At 38.3% G+C, this 17571-nt stretch overlaps 1 protein-coding gene across 2 annotated transcripts in view; it reads left to right on the forward strand.

Annotated features, from left to right (window-relative positions):
• LOC135469983 (receptor-type tyrosine-protein phosphatase epsilon-like) overlaps positions 1 to 17571 on the forward strand; it is an 83080-nt gene that overhangs the window by 58154 nt on the left and 7355 nt on the right. For both annotated transcript variants that reach the window (XM_064748660.1, XM_064748659.1), the window contains 14 exons: positions 1147 to 1223; positions 2907 to 2946; positions 3742 to 3848; positions 5018 to 5149; positions 6004 to 6152; positions 7351 to 7486; positions 8245 to 8394; positions 8629 to 8728; positions 10092 to 10168; positions 10538 to 10669; positions 11613 to 11741; positions 12130 to 12189; positions 16554 to 16756; positions 17378 to 17513. In XM_064748660.1, coding sequence (XP_064604730.1) covers positions 1147 to 1223; positions 2907 to 2946; positions 3742 to 3848; positions 5018 to 5149; positions 6004 to 6152; positions 7351 to 7486; positions 8245 to 8394; positions 8629 to 8728; positions 10092 to 10168; positions 10538 to 10669; positions 11613 to 11741; positions 12130 to 12189; positions 16554 to 16756; positions 17378 to 17513 — 1628 coding nt within the window. The remainder of the gene's footprint in view (positions 1 to 1146; positions 1224 to 2906; positions 2947 to 3741; positions 3849 to 5017; positions 5150 to 6003; positions 6153 to 7350; positions 7487 to 8244; positions 8395 to 8628; positions 8729 to 10091; positions 10169 to 10537; positions 10670 to 11612; positions 11742 to 12129; positions 12190 to 16553; positions 16757 to 17377; positions 17514 to 17571) is intronic.

Consider the following 17571-nt stretch of genomic DNA (forward strand, 5'->3'; position numbering starts at 1 on the left):
TGCGGCAGTACGTGGTAAGGTCTGCAGCAACTTGAGGATGGTCGAGGGTTTCAGAGCTCGGTTTCCTCCCACCATAATGATGTCCGCCATCACATACCCTAATTCTTCACCTTTTCAACCATCTATGTGACCAATATTTTGAAACATTCTGAGAGAACTATGAGGTGTAGAGAAATAATTTGCAGAGTTTTGTGAAGCTTGCTTCTTCTAATAGTGACACAAACTAATCATTTTTGGCCTCATTTTTTAAACAATGGTTTGCATAAATTCCACTGAAAAAAGGGCTATGGAGGTTGAAAAGGTTGAAGATTTACAATAAGTGAAATATTCCTGAGTACAGCGTAAAACACCAATCAAATAATTAAATAAATGAAGCGGCAGGTGCATGAACAATTGAGAGTTACATGTAGACTTAAGCATGTGACTTTATTGGAATGTATTTGGGCATTGTTAGCTGCTTTGAATTTAGGGACTTGCTATCCAATGGAGGAAATGCCCAAAGGTTTTAGTCTGATAATATATGGTAAACATTAGGCTATCATTAAAAACATGTTTGGTTGTGGTAACCAGAGGCTGAGCTTCCAAAAAATGTTCCTTATTTTTGTTGGGCTCTTGGTTGATTTGAATTGATGTGATATTTTTGCCTTGTTAATTTCTTCTGTATCTTCTTTTTAGAAAAAGCTAGAATTTGCAAAAGATGTCTGTAAAAACCTATTTATTTCTTATTCAGGATTGGGTTACCCGCAAGAAAGAATTGTTTAAGTATGACATTAAAATAAATATTTATGTTGGGTGTAACCCCCACCTACCCTTATTGTGTTTTTGCTAATTTTTTTTTTTTTTTAATGTTTTTCCATTCATGTTTATCTCCATGATAATTTCCTTAAATTCACCAATTTTTCATAAGCCAGTGTATATATAAAAAAAAATTCTTCACTGACTGTCCATTGTCTGATATGGTTGAATTGCTCACATCAAAGAATTATTTGAGAATAGCCTTTTGACTGGACAAACACATATTGCAAACCATGACAAAAGCAGCCAGCCACTTGTGTTGTCAGTGTGGCCATGCACTCAGTAGATGTGTTGACGTGAGATCAGTTTCAGCTAGCGATTGACCTAATTTCTCATTGGCTCATTTTCCAGATGATCACAGCAGGGTTTCGCTGCAGTCGCTTCCAGATGGCGTTGTCACAGATTACATCAATGCCAGCTTTATCGAGGTCAGTGACCAAACAATAGGGTGAACTGAAATTCTATAGAATTTGCCTTCAAGTGCTGGTAGACCATTATTAGTTATCAGTGTGTAAACTGCCCTAATTTTTTTCTGCCTTAATTTTTGTCTGTAAATTATTTGAATATGGGGGAAAATGATCTTATCAAATTGCTTTATTTTGCTTTGACTTATTTAATTTAACATTGTTGATGCATTTCACTGTGTTGTTATGCGTAAGTTATCAGTTGTGCCTCTGAAAAAAAAAGCCACTTTGTTCTTTGTCTTCTCAAGAAAACTGTTTATCTTGTAATTTACATCATATTTGTTTTATTTGATTGACACTGCATCTTCGTGAAAAATACTCATATAATTTATGAAATATGTTATTACAGAATAGACATGGATATGGAAAGTATGAATAATAACAATTTTTTAACAGTGCCCTACATTCACTATAAAAAAAAATCTTGAATTGTTGACACAGATATCCTAGTTGTGTTGTTTTATGAAAATATATTATAGCATCAAACTGTAAATGGGAAATCTAGCAGGTTTACCAACAAAATTAAACCTTATGCAACGCGTTTAAAATTTTACCTAATGGCATGTCATTAACCTGTTTCTTTGACAACAGTTTAACTGTTCCCTAGCTACTTTCTCCATAAAAAATTCTAAATTGTTGACACAGATATCTTATTTGTTGTTTTATGAAATATATTACAGCATCAAACTTTAGATGAGACATTCAACGTGTTTACCAAATAAATCATACTTTATGCAATAAGTACAAAATTCTACCTAATGGCATGTCATTAACATACTTTTTGACAGTGTAAAAAAACAAACATTAAGATACCCTCGCTAAAACTCCTGGTTACAAGTTGTAGAGATAAACATGTATATTAAAGGGCCGAGTAGGTAGCATATGCCAGTGCAGCTCATGCACTAACGCAAGAGCCTCTGAGCACCAATGTGTTTTCAGTTCAAGTCTAGCTTATGTTAACTTCCTCTCCAATCATATGCGTGAATTAAGGTCTGTCAGCAACTACCAGCGGGTGGTCGTGGGTTTCTATGGGCCATGCCAGGTGTCCTCCCAGGATAATTCTGGCTGCCATCGTATAAAATGAAATGTTCTTGAGTAAGGTTTGAAACACCAATCAAATAATTAAAGGAATTTGTTTTAAAGTGCAGTACATATTATACGTCCGTGGCTGTAATCCCAAACTAATAACTATACTAATCTGTATAGAAGACTTGTAGATGATAATCAGCTACCTAATACATGAATTTTATGTCGTCGGGCTGACTTTGGTAAATTCAATTCAAATCTTAAAAAACAAGGGGAAATAATCAAAATTGATTTTAATCAAATCTGTAAATGATAATGTGAATAAGTCAGACTGTTTTGTGATAAGTGAATGAAATTATACAAGAACAGTGTGGTACGTGTAGATGTAATATAAATCAGCAGCCACATCTAGCAACATGTGCTCTTGGTGGTCTCTAAACCATCTTCCTCCTTCATTAATGGTATCCTTTGAGAATTATACATGTGCTAGAACCAGATGGTGCCTTGTCTTGTAGGTTGCCATGGTTATAGGCTAGAAACAGGTGCTTTTTTCTTCCTCTCTTCTGAATAATTACCTGTAACCTGTCATCTTAACTAATTACTTGTCCTTTAATTCCACAGGGTTGTGGTGGCATCCCAAATGAATACATCGCTGCCCAAGGTAATGGCCCTACAAATATCTTGTACATACAATTGTTAACCTATATATGTGACACAGGTTTTTGCTTTTTTTAATTTATTGGATCCCCTGATAAGTGGTTGATGATTCTCTTGCGGCCATTTATGTAATCATTGAAGCATTCATTGAAGGACACTTGTCTTCCACTAATATAGTGTGCATTCATGGAGGAAAGTGTGTCATTATCTTGCCAGTGGTTGATGGTTTACTCTGGACACTTGCTCTGGTTTCCTCCATCATAAAATGACTGCCACAAGTGAAAAATTTCTAAGAATAGTGGTTGAAACAACAATCAAATCAATTACATTGTTCGTACCACTAATTTATTTTGTACTCTAATTCTGAATCATAGAATGTACCTGTATACAAGGTGTGTGAATTAAATTAATTGAATTATTTTAAATGTTGACAGCCTTTTTTTAACTTACTATTTATTGGATAAATGAATGGCTTTTTAGCAAATCACAGTTGGGTACAAACAATTGGTGTTTTTGTGCATGAAACTGATGGCTTGCATAATGCGTGTAATGAAATAATTTTGTGAATAACTATTTTTCTTATGACCAATCAGAAAGTAATTCATTTGAACTTGATAATGGTTATATGCTTTCCAGCTTGATTGCAGTATTTTTTGTGTGTGTGCATTGCCAACTAGCTTTGTTTTATTATTTTGGCTTTGGAAGCTTGTTGTGTATACAGTTTCGGCAATATGTACCGTAGCTAACTTTTGACCTGTGTCTGTGTGTGACATTGTGTCTAATCTTAATCTTTCTGCAGGCCCAAACCACAAACACAAGGAATCGGTGATAGTATTCTGGCAGATGATCTGGGAACAAGGTGTCCACTGCATCGTTATGACATGCTCACTATTTGAACACGCTGTGGTAAGACAGAATCATTTAGTTATCTGGCAGTTTGTAAACTGCTTTAAATGGTAAAGGATTAGAGTCCACATTCAGCATTTATTCATAATTAGCTGCCCCTGTATATATTATTAAATTGAATGCCATAAACTGTTGAAAAAGGGTACAATAATCTGAGTAACATGGCAATGAAAATCACTAGATAAGTGATGAGACTGGTTTTATACATTTTTTCCAGCCTTTACAAGCTGTCAGAGTTTGCCATTAAGTACAGTGTTAAAAAGCCACACATTTGACAACAAACATATCGCATTTCTGCAAGAAATGGTTTGCTGTTCTGCATACAGCTGTAAAAACAGGTCGTCAAAGAACCCAAGAGTTATTTTTACGGCGCTCACATCGTACATGTATTTACATTGTACACGACTAAAGGCCACTGTATGCATAGGCTGTTCGGAATGGCGACAATAACATATACTGGTAATTGTCATTGCATATGGGTATGAATTCTTTGAGGGAATAGAATGATATTTATTGTGAAGCAAACAGAAAGAAAGAATAATAAACAAATATTAAATCTTAAGATAAACACACGACAGGTATAGTGTGACTCAGCTTACCAGTCCGTATTAATTGACAGTATGGTTAGAATTGCCTGGACAAAGATCAGATTCAACGTCAGAACGAGCCCACTGTGGCTTCAAATTGATACAGCAGTATATTTGCTTCTGTGTAGCTAGAATCTCTCTCAAATATGACATCGTTTTGATATGAATTCCCAGGCTAGACTGGCTGGCCATCTTCGACGTTACCCGCTGAGCCGTACCGGGTCGGCTGGTTGGAAATTGGCTAGGGCCTGTAGATCTGTTGTTTAGGTGGATTTAAAGGCATTATTATGCTTCTCAGAAGCCCTCTCGGTAATATATGTGTAAACAGGTTATAATCTTTATAATAGGCCAGGAGTTAAATCTGGACACTGATCTGTTAAAATTAAATTGAATGGTGCTTGTATATGATTATAATTTGCCATTGTTTCCATTCCATAATAAGTTTGGGCCATATATGGCTGCCGTGTTCCTCCCACCATAATGCTGGCCGCTGTTGTATAAGAGGATATCCTTGAGCATGGCGTAAAACACCAGTAAGTTTGATTAACTGACATATCATTTTGCTATGGTTTTGTGCTACAGCAACAGTGTGCCAAATACTGGGAGGACATGTTTGGAAAGCTGAAGAATGTGGTGTATGGAGACGTAGAGATCCAGCTAGAGGATACAGAGTGCTTCATGCATATGACTGTCAGAACGCTGTCTGTTCAGAAGGTGAGATTACAGCCGGGAGGGGGACTTTCTTGTTAGATGAGGTTTGGAGTTGTTTGTAAGATGGGATGTGGGCTTGTTTGTAAGATGGGATGTGGTCTTGTTTGTGAGATGAGATGCGGGCTTGTTTGTAAGATAAGAAATGGACTTGTTTGTAAGATGAGATGTGGGCTTGTTTGTAAGATGATATGTGGATTTGTTTATGAGATGTGGACTTGTTTGTAAGATAGGATGTGGGCTTGTTTTGTTAGATGGGATGTGGGGTTGTTTGTGAGATGGGATCTGGGCTTGTTTGTAAGATGAGATGCGGGCTTGTTTGTAAGATGATATGTGGATTTGTTTATGAGATGTGGACTTCTTTATAAGATGAGATGTGGGCTTTTATGCAAGATAGTATGAGAACTTATTTGGAGTGTAGTATGTGAATGTGTTTGGAAGATGGTATGTGGACTTTCTTTCTGTTAACTTATTTGTAAGATGGGATATCATGTGGACTTGTTTGTAAGACAGTATGTGAACCTGTTTGTAAGACAGTATGTGAACCTGTTTGTAAGACAGTATGTGAACCTGTTTGTAAGACAGTATGTGAACCTGTTTGAAAGACGGTATGTGAACCTGTTTGTAAGACAGTGTGTAGACTTGTTTGTAATACACTGTGTGAAAATATAATGGTGGATTTGTTGGGATGAGATAGGAATTTTGTAGGATTTATTTATACCAGAAGGGATGACCACTTAGCAAGATGACTGTTAGGTAGAGTGTTTCTGCGTCAGATAGACCAGCATTAATATGGTTGCATTGCCATCACTATGTGCTTGTAACCTTTTGACCGTGCCATGTGTTATATGTGTCAACAGAAGGGTCATCCACCACGGACTGTCCGTCAGTTTGAGCTTTCTGGCTGGGGGGACCAGGACGAGCCTGATGCCGGCCTCATTGTGGAATACAGACGCAGAATTCGCCTCTTCACCGACTCCACAACAGGCCCCATGCTCGTTCACGGCAGGTAAACTCACCTGAATGCACCTGCATGGAAATGCTCCTGGTGACTACCAAAGCAAAAATAGTTTGCTTATTGTATGCGCTGTATTGTTGAGGAGTTAGGGTTTCCATACGTCTACAGAGTATTCTTCTTGCTACAAAATCTTCTCAAGATGGCTGTGGTGATCAAGCCCAATCATTCTAACAATCTTTCCTCAAAACTTCTTACAATAGTAGTTAGTGGTTCAAGTGCTCTGTATATTTGGTGGTTGCTTATGTACATTGTGTGAAGATTAGTTCAGGTAGTAATTATACGACCATCACCCAGCCCAGATTGTGTTACAGGCTGATAGATGTTGCCTAACTTTAGCACTAGTGGAACAATTAAATGGCATTTATGTGTAATGCTTTAACTTCAAATTAAAAGGGAGCGACTTTTTTGTTTTATTGTTTGGACACTCCAGTGTCCTCCACCTTTAAAGTAGAATGCTGTGAAATACATGAAAAAATCTTGAGTAAAGCTGATCATATCAATAAATATTGATCACAGTCTTCATCCCTTGAGATGTTCAGTTCATACTCGAGTGATGTTCAGTTAGTACTCTTGTGATGTTCAATTCATACTCCAGTGATGTTCAGTTCACACTCTAGTAATGTTCAGTTCATACTCTAGTGATGTTCATTTGAATGCTCTGATAAACATGCGGTAATCAATAAACAGTTTTGTTGATCTTAAAATTGTGTTCAGGGCCTAATGGGCCTAGAGGCTATTTCAGTGGCATAGTGCAGCGCAATGAATCAGGAGCCATTCACTAATGCGGTCATTGCGAGTTCAAGTCCAGCTCATGCTGACTTCCTCTGCAGACGTACTTGGAAAGGTCTGTCAGCAACCTGCAAATGGTTGTGGCTATCCCCATTGGCTCTGCCCGGCTTCCTCCCACCATAATGCTGGCCGCCGTCGTATAAGCAAAATATTCTTGAGTTCAGGGTCAGATAAATAAATAGGATGGTGTGCTGAGGTTTGTTTGAAAGGTAGAGTGATATCTGAGTGAATATTGCAAGTTTCTAGAAAAAAGTAATATTTTATGACATTTGTCTAGAAATGGACTTGAAGGGACAAAATTTTAGGTAATTTACTGTTGGGTGTTTTATGAAAGTGTTTGAGAATAGCTGCTCTGTGGATGTCGTCCTGTCAATGCTACATCTAGTGGTGTGTTTTTAAGGTACGGTGGAGGTAGAACAGCGGTGTTCATTGCTGTGGACTACTGCCTCAAACAGTTAGAAATGGACAACTCTGTGGACATCTACAGCACAGTTCTTCACCTCAGAAAGTTCAGAAAAAACATGGTTCGCACTCTGGTGAGTTGTGCACCCAATGCAGTTTTACACCTTTCTGAAATCCTCATTTTAGAACAGGGACAGATAGGCCTACAGTCAATTTTTAATTTCATGATGTTGAGATTACCATGAGCTGTGTACTCTTCACTCTACGTTATGTGCTGTGTTTATAATTGAAGTTGTGCCTCAGAGTCATGTCAGATTGTCTTTCCACACTTTGAAAGTCAAAACAGACACTATTAAACTATACATTCTTCAAACTATGGTGATGACAGATCATCTACATCTTCACCTTCCACAATTCCACCAATATCAGTCTGGGTAACCTAACTGGCTTAAATTGATAGATCACTGGCTCGTCGCATCTATCACACCCTTTACCAACGAGGTCACTTGTTCAAATTCAGCTCTGGCTATGACCGCAGCTTTGAGGGAACATGAATGTCATGTAGACATACGTCGTTGATGTACTCTCTACAAACCGGGTTGCTTCACCCATAAAACTTACAGCTGTCATACAAGTCAAAAGATTTTGAGCATACCAATCAAATTAAAAAATATATCCGGAATCAGTCCCACAAAACTATTCTACTTTAATTTGTGGAATTAGGGTGCACTTTGCACTGTGTCCACGTAACTTGTAACCATGGCAACACAATAACTACAGAACTGGTCCCCTTGGAAGCTATGGGCACGTAACATGACATGCACATTGTGAAATGAGACCATAAGCATTGCTGTACTGATGAAGTATTAAGTGGTGGCAGTGATCATTGCAGGCCCAATACAGGACAATCTATGAGACGGTGGGGTCTTTCATCAACTCTGGCCACACAGTCATCCCATGTTCTCACTTGCCTGCTGTGGTACAGCGCCTCTCTATCAAGGACCCCCGGGTAAACATGACTGGCATAGAACAAGAGTACAAGGTGAGCACACACCCAGCCATGGTGTGATTTAAATTTATATAGATTTGTTGGTTTGTTTGGTTACCACCAAATTAATGAAACAGTCTTGAGAATGGATTGATGGGCAGATGGATTTTGTCTAAAAGAAAATTTTTAGAGGCTAGTTTAAAGTATCGTAGAATTTTACTTTTGGTGCTGGAACACTCAGAATCAAGCAAAATGTGCAACTTTGTCTGGTTACATGTATATTGTCAGAATCTGGAGAAGATCATCAAGAGGATAGAGTTAGGAGAGTGTGCGGCTGGCCATCAGGTACAGAACAGAAACAAAAGTAGAGACATCATGCTTCAGCCACGTGAGTATATGCGCAGCTCTCTTCAGTAACATACTGTAGCAGGAAGACATACATGCACTCATTGGAGCAGGTTCAGTATAACTCTGAATATCAAAGCCATTTTTTGTTCTATAGTGGATGTTAAGAGAGTATGGGGTTATACTGTAATTCTGTAACCTGTTTATGCGTTTGCAAGGTGTGTATTCAAATATATTCTAAATCATTATTCAGTGTAGATTGACAAAATTATACTTTTTGTGAAGCCCTGAAAATGGTCAATCCAACAAATGTGGGGTTTTTGTCTCCTAAATCAGATTATAGATATGCATAAATTGCTCTTTCATATGTACAAAAGGGTTGAGAAATTAGGATATATATGAGAGTAACAGTGGAAGACATCTATGAAGGTGAGGTCTTTGATGATTAAGTAAAACTTTAGTGCTACACTACAAGACTACCAGATACTACAAGGTAGTAATCAATAAGATAAAACTAACTCACAGTGGCAGGGCCACATGTCTATATCAGTGGGAATCCAGGCCTACCACATGGACTTCTTATAGGCAGATCTTTTTCCTCTTTTGGACGTGACTGAAAATTTTGGGCTATCTTTCAGATTCTAAGACAAAAAAGCTTTAGTCGATAGCCAAAGATTTTCTTTGTGAAACAGACTAGATAAAATTGCTAATAGGCTAACAGAGTTAGCTGTCTAATTGTAGCCTTTTAGACTTTTGTAAAACAGGTCCCAGCTATCAGAAAAGGTTCTGATACACTTATGACAGTTATAAATGTTGAATCAGATTACCTTAATGCATGTATCATTTAAAACAGGTATGATTTTTTTTTTACTTGGACGTGCCTTACAGTGCAGACAGCTTTAATTGACCACAATTAACAGATTTGTGTTGACATTTCTCTGAATTATTTTGGGGCATATTGGTAATTTCTTACAGCTCTTCTTAGTTTTTTCCTCTCCAAATTTGATGACTATCCTGTTAGTATGTCTACAGTAGTCTGAAGTATGATATAGAAGTGCCAAACCAGCCTTGGACAGGCAATTTGCAATTCTTGTCTTAGTGACAATAAGTCATCATTTATGCGCGTGTGGGCGTTGCAAAGTTTGAGGTTGTTTGAAAACCACTTCTCTTCCACCAATAAGGTGTACATATATCTGTGCACCACATGTGGGAAAGTTTGTCAATATTAACATGGCAAAGGTCCCTGGTTCACCCTGGGCACTCCGATTTCTTCCACTCTTTATACTGACAGCCGTCGTATAACTGTAATACAACAATTAAATAAATAAATAAATATTGAATGTCAAAGAGATCATGAAAGGTAAATATGATGTGCTGATTGATCTGTGTCATTTTTGCCCTGACAGCTGAGAGATCACGACCTTGTCTTCAGACAGGAGAGAGTGTAGAGGACACGGATTATATCAACGCTGTCTATGTTGATGTAAGTGTAGAAAAGTCAACCATTCAGTCTCCGGATCCAAGCTCTCAAGCATATTAAAGAAAATATCACACAGGCAAAATGCAGAATTAAGAGCACTACAAAAGTATTTGCCACAAGAGAAATTTGAAACTGGATCATATAGTCTGCTAGTTAGGCTCTATCAGAATAGTTGACAAAAATATATAGCAGCAAAATTTGTTTATATTTTGAAATTTGCACTTGAAACAGACACTGTTTGGGCTATTGAAACAGGAGTGATTTCAGTGGTATACCGGGTAACAGTCTGTGAATTTTTAACATAAAAATATATTTGTAAACCATGTATCTTAGCCTGACAAACGTATGTTGATTGATTGTTTTTTTTCTCAGGGTTATCAGACAGTGAACAGTTTTATCGTTACCCAGTGGCCATACAAAAACACAGTAAAGGACGTGTGGCGACTGTTGTATGATCAGCGTATTGACACTCTTGTGGTGCTAAATGATGTCAAACATTGTCGGGTAAGTTATGCAGGTTATTTAAAAAGTGTACGTCTAAAAAAAAAAAAGAAAGACAAAAATATAACCTTAATTATTTCGAAAAAAGAATGGAAACAGACCTAAAGCCCATTTTTTTCTGATGTTCTTGGTAATCTATGAATCAGAGTCCAGGGGATGCACCATCGTAGAAAAATAGGAAACACAATGTCACGTTGTTTGTACATGATGTATATGAGGCTATTAAAAAGGCATCGTGAGATTTGCGTGACATCAGCGGAAACAGCCATGATCTCAAGAATCAGAAATAACTTGTTCCCGTTTGTCTAAAGCTTATAACATTGTGCCACATTCAGTTTTCTCTGTGCATAATTTTGCTTACTTTGTTACATGTATGCAGTGAAGTGTTCTTTTTAAACTCCATGTGGGATATTTTATTGATTCACAGATGTACATTTGCTTAAGTGTTCTTCGGCTTTGCTTGGTTTTTTTACTCATGTAAACTTCTTCCTTTGGTGTAGCACTTTGGTTGTTTGTCAGAAGGTTATGATATATATCGCAGTCTGAATTCTATGAACAAAGATCTGAAGGTAATATTCAGGAAAATGCAAGCGTTTTCACTTAGATCCCTTTTGAATAAACCAGACTTGTGTAATATATGTATTTATTTGTCAAATGTGCTTATGTACAGCTGTGACACTTCAAAGAAAAAAAATAAATATACATGGTTGTGGCCCCAGAAGTTTGTGGTGCTATACGAGTAGGGCCACATTATGATATGTGCGTGTGGTATGTGTTGTCCTAGTCTTAACACATCACTTTGGTCGATATGTGTACCAGTGTCATGATGGATTTTTATGATTTTGTACACCCTTTTGGCCCCAAATGGTGGGTGCAACAATTGGGCAGAGGTTTGGCACATCACATCATACATGTAACATATCTTTATCTTAATGTATTTTTACAGTCTTATCCATCCTTTTGGCCCAAAAAAGTTGGTGGGTCAAGTGAGCAGAGGTTTGGCCCAATTGGAGTTCGCTACATCAACTGTATCAAGTATCCTCATGTTGTCATCAGAGTCTTCCAGATTAGAAAGGTAAAAAATGTTTACAAAAATACTCTGTAGAAGGAATCATCACATCACATTCTACATTCTGTGTCTCAATTTGATATCAAGCCTGTAGTATCTTTCCCTTTGCAATGAGCACCATTTGTATTCTGTGATAAAGTAAAGGTTGACCAAAATATGAACTGAAAACAAAAAATTACATCATCAGTTTCAAAAAATACTTCATACTAGATCTTAGTCAACCGTTTCGTGTGATTTGGGGAATACATGAATGCGTTTTACATCAGTGTTTGAACTACTTTTTGAAATTGGTGTTACATTATATAAATTATGTTTGCGTATCCCCTTTCATTCCATACTAAATCATTCATGTCAACATTACGTGAATCATATCATGATTACTTTATCCTTACAGTTACCCAGGCAAAAAATTACAAAATCACGAGACGTGGGTAATTTAATCCAAAATGCAGTGGTAAATACATGATCTGTCATATCTACCTGCTTCTAAGCTACGATGTTACACCTGCATGGACGCTGCTTGCTGAATATAACTACATATTTGGGCTCTTGGATGCTATCTTATATTTCTATTTCTCATGCCTTAGTGAATATGTGATCTATTAAACCCAGATGTTTTCTAGGCTGTCATAATATTTATGCATCATGAAAATGCTTGCCGCTTGTAATTTTGCTTTCACTTTCACTTTGTCTGTATTTGCCCCACACACCTCCTCCCCACCAACTTAACCTCAGATTATATCCTCAGTGCTTTGGTGAATGTCTCCTGCGTTAAAATCATTACTGTTTTAAGGTGACAGAAATAATTTTGGTGCATTTTTTTAGATGCAGGATTACAAAATTGCATGTATGTGTCTTTCAGCATTATCTACAGAAGGCTTTGTTTCATTTCATCATCGTCATAGAAGCCTAAATCCACCCATTTACCCATGTGTGGACTTCATGCATTATCCATTTAAAAATGACCATGATCATACCATTTTTTTTTTTTCATGCTTTTCATTTTATTTTCTGAGGTGAAAGGGTTAGTACAAATTAAATTAGTTTTGAATCTTTCCCACACCTATGATGATGTTAATTGGATGGGCCAGTAAGGGGGTTAATACCATGGCGGGCAATTAGGTGGTTAGTTGGGTGGAGGTTGAGGAGGCTAGTTGGGTGGAATAATGAGAAGGATAGTTGGGTGAGCCAGTGAGGAGGTCTGTTGAGTGGAAAAGCGAGCAGGTTAGTTGGGTTGGGCAGTGAGGAGGTTAGTTTGGTGGGCCAGTGAAGAGATCAGCAGGGTTGGTGGGGCAGTGAGGAGGCCCGTTAGATGAACTAGTGAGGAGATTAGTTGGGTGGGCCAGTAAGGTCAATAGAGTGGGTCATTGAGGAGGTCACTTGGGTGAGCCAGTAAGGAGGTGAATAGGAGGGTCAGTGAGGTCAGTTGGGTGGGCCAGTGAGGAGGTAAGTTAGATGGGCCAGCGAGGGGGGCAGTTGGGTGAACCAGTGAGGAGGTTAGTTGTGTGGGCCAGTGAGGAGTTCATTTGGGTGGGCCAGTGAGGAGGTAAGTTAGATGGGCCAGCAAGGAGGTCAGTTGGGTGAACCAGTGAGGAGGTTAGTTGTGTGAGCCAGTGAGGAGGTCAATTGGGCGGGCCAGTGAGGAGGTCAATTGGGTGGGCCAGTGAGGAGGTCAGTTGGGTGGGCCAGTGAGGAGGTCAGTTGGGTGGGCCCGTGAGGAAGTTAGTATGTGGGCAAGACAGGTCAGTTGGGTGGACCAGTGAAGTTAGTTGTTTGGTCCAATGAGGAGGTCAGTTGGGTGGGCAAGTGAGGAGGTTGATTGGCTGGGCCAGTGAGGGAGTTGATTGAGTGAGTCAGTGAGGAGGTCAGTTGAGTGGGCCAGTGAGGAGGTCAGTTGAGTGGACCAGTGAGGTCAGCTCATGAGACCAGTAAGAAGGTTAGTTGGGTGGGCCATTGAGGTCAGTAGAGGAAGTTAGTTAGGTGGGCAAGTGAGGAGTTTTCATTGACATGATTGATGAAGCTTTGACAGGAGAATATTCTTAGAAGAACCAGCCATGTGTGCATATTGATATGCCACAAAGACCACTGATGGCCAGATCTGAGCAAAGTACTAACAGCTTGATTCAAGATCATGGTGTTTAGCATAGTTAATGTCCCAGGTTCTGTTTGGGCCAGTCTGTATGTGTATTGTTTGATGACTTCAGGGAGGTAACTCTTGCTTTGCTTTATTGCTTTACAGTGTTGGTCAGTTACTGATATCATGATTCAGGATGCTATGCGTGTGATGACGGTATGTTAGCATAGGAGACGTAGTATATGTATGAGCTATTGTATCTGCGTGTGTGGTAACTAACCCTCGTTGTTGCTCAATGTAGCTCTACTCCGTACAAGTAATAATTTTTGTTCACCTTTAAATTTGAAAGCAACTTTCCAGTGCACATTGACCTTCTTCTTCTGCTTATTTTTTTTGCTTAGGATTTTTTGTAGGAGTTCGATGAGTCCATTTTAACGGTTTTGACAAAAAGAACATGTGTCTTAGACGCAGCATACTGTGATACTGTTAGTTTACAGTCAGCTGCCATGTCTGAGAGAAAAATATTGATCCGTTGCATTTTTGTTGTACATGTATGCTCTATCCCAACCTGCATAGAGATCTTCAGATATTCCAAGCGTTGAACTATCTGTCTGCAAGTTGCAGTTCAACACAATGTGTACTTGTGACAAGTCCCCTGCAGAGTTACATATATTGCATAGCACATGTTTTGCCTTGGTGTGCTCACTTGGATTTCTACACAAAGTCAAATTTTGCATCATTACATCACAGTTCAGTCATTTGACATGAAGACATTTGGATATCCCTGTGACCCAAGCCTTTCTGGCATGGTCTCGTTCAAAAAGGTATTGAATTGTTGTTTGTGAACAGTTAATGGCAGTTTTTTTAAGGAAGCTTATGTTCTCATCAATGCTTGTGTGTACATGTAAGTATGGTGTAAGATGAAGTGACGATAATATGCACTGATTAACTGATGTGTAAATTAACACTGAATTCTGTGATATGTAGTGTACTATAGCGTGTACATTAACATGAGGCACTGAACATAGAAACTCATTTATTTATTTATTTGATTGGTGTTTCACGCCGTACTCAAGAATATTTCACTTATACGACGGCGGCCACATTATGGTGGGTGGAAACCGGGCACGGCCCATGGGAAACCTACGACCATCCGCAGGTTCTTGGCAGACCTTCCCACTTTCGGCTAGAAAGGAAGCCAGCATGAGCTGGACTTGAACTCACACCGACTGCATTGGTGAGAGGCTCCCGGGTCATTACGCTGCGCTAGCGCGCTAACCAACTGAGCAATGGAGGCCCTCCAACATACAAACTGATGTGTAGTGTATTGTTGGGTGTACATTAATATGATAGACTGATTATGTACAAGCTGATTGATGTGTATAGTGCATTGTAGTGTCTACATTAACACGAGGCACTAAGTTAAGAAAAGCTGATGTGTAGCGTAATGTTGTGTGCACATTAATATGATGCACAGAGCACATACAAACTGATGTGTTTAGGTGTATGTTGTGTTTACATTAACATTTAGCACTGAGTATATATAAGCTGATATGTAGTGTACTATAGTGTGTACATTAACATGATTCACTAAGTAAATGTGTAGTGTACCGCTGTGTACATTAATGTGATTCACTGAGTATGTACAAGCTGATGTGTAGTGTACTGCTGTGTACATTAATGTGATTCACTGAGTATGTACAAGCTGATGTGTAGTGTACTGCTGTGTAGTGTACTGCTGTGTACATTAATGTGATTCACGGAGTATGTACAAGCTGATGTGTAGTGTACTGCTGTGTACATAATGTGATTCACTGAGTATGTACAAGCTGATGTGTAGTGTACTGTTGTGTACATGTGATTCCACGAGTACACATCTGTAAAGCTGATGTGTAGTTTATCATTATGTACTGCCTAGGTACATAACATGCCATATTTTATGATGATCATTGACCAAAAAATTACCTCCCAACCATAGACACTATATTTGAATTGCCATATATCCATTTTAGTATGTATTAATATATAGCTAACAGTTCAGAAAGTTTGCATGCAGAAAGTTTAAACTCATAGTTAATGTCTGTCAGGATTTGTGTTTATTTATTTGTAACTGTTGTGAGTGGGGTGCATGAAAACTTATTTGCTATGGTTGTATACAGTACCAATGTGCATGTTTTTATTAAGGACCAGATATGCATGATTTCTGAACAAATCTGTGCGTGCACTGAAATATATCAGCCTCCTTTTATGTGTTGAGATCTTTCTTGTAGGTATGTCTAAGATTTAAAAATTAGGTTTGAATCAGTGAACTGATACATAGACTAACACATGCGTGAGATGTGATTCAAAGATGGAACGGACAGTTTTTGTATTGTGTTGTAAATTAACAAGCATACTTTGATGTAAATTAATACATTGTTAAAATCTTTTGGGTACATTAACTTGTATTTGTCACTGTATTTAAAATTTTGAGAGAGAAAATCTTTCCCTCAAGTCACTTATCCCCATATTTCTTAGTCATGTTAAAGTTGAACCAATAGCACACAAAAATGCAATGATAAGATCTTCACCAGGAGTTCAAACCGTTGCTGTGTATAATAATGCATGTTAACCAGGAAGTTTTCTGTTTAAAAATGAAACATTCCCTGTCATCCATTTGAATATACATACATGCTTATGAAGTATTTCTATCTCAAGTATGAAGGGGTTTTTTTCACCTGAAGTTGTGATGTGTTTCCATACAGAAATTAGCTGCAATGAGCCCAAAAGGTAACTCCAACCCCATCCAGTGGCGATATGTCAAGATGTTTCAGATTCGCTCTGATTCATGGCCATCAAAGGAAAAGGTTCCATCTGCCATAGACCCTTTGGTCTACCTGATGAACTTTGTGGAAGAATGGCAGGAAAACAACAGTGTTATGAAGAGTCCCATCTGCGTCATGTCCAAGTGAGTTCATAAGTCTATCTAGGCAAAGTCTCAGTTACTGGCTAATCCATAGCCAATCATATTTCCTCAATTTTTCAATTCTTTGCTCATTTGGAGGATACGGGACACATTTCATTTTCTTGGAGTAATGAAGAACTGCGGCTCATCAGCAATAACCTACTCACATAATAGCTTCCAACGAGAACTTTCCAAGGTGTAGAATTTGACTGTTTATTTTGCTTGTCATGTGTGCTTGTTTGTGGATGGAAATGTCATCCTGATTTCATACATAGAATTTTTTTCAATATATACACTCATGGCTGTTTTTTCCTCTAAAAGGAATAGTTATACAGTGCAGGTATATGCTGTAATTTTGTGAATAGGCCTACATGGATCAAGAAGGGGATTTCCTTGTCACAGACACAAGACTGTATTTAATTTGTAGGTTATGCGTTAGTCAGTAACAATCACCTGACAACTGTGTGAACTCCTTTGATTATGACCTTGACAACTGGGTAATCTCCCTTGATCCTGATTTTAACAGTTTGCATTATCTCCCTTGATCCTCACTTTGACAACTCTGTGATCTTTCTTGGTTCTGTTCTTGACAACTGTGTAAACTCCCTTTATTCTAATTTTCAGAGATGGAGTGAGCCGCTGTGGCCTGTACTGTGCACTAAGTGTAAACTGTAGTAAGCTTCAGAAAGAAGGCGATGTGGATGTCTACAACTCTGTCAGAATGATCAAAAGGAACCGACCACCTTTAGTCTCCTGTCCAGTAAGCTAAACAAATACTGTGGTTGACCTGAAAATTTCCCAAAAAATAGTGCATATTA

This window comes from Liolophura sinensis, chromosome 7 (assembly GCF_032854445.1).
Source record: "Liolophura sinensis isolate JHLJ2023 chromosome 7, CUHK_Ljap_v2, whole genome shotgun sequence".
Classification (NCBI taxonomy): Eukaryota; Metazoa; Mollusca; class Polyplacophora; order Chitonida; family Chitonidae; genus Liolophura; species Liolophura sinensis.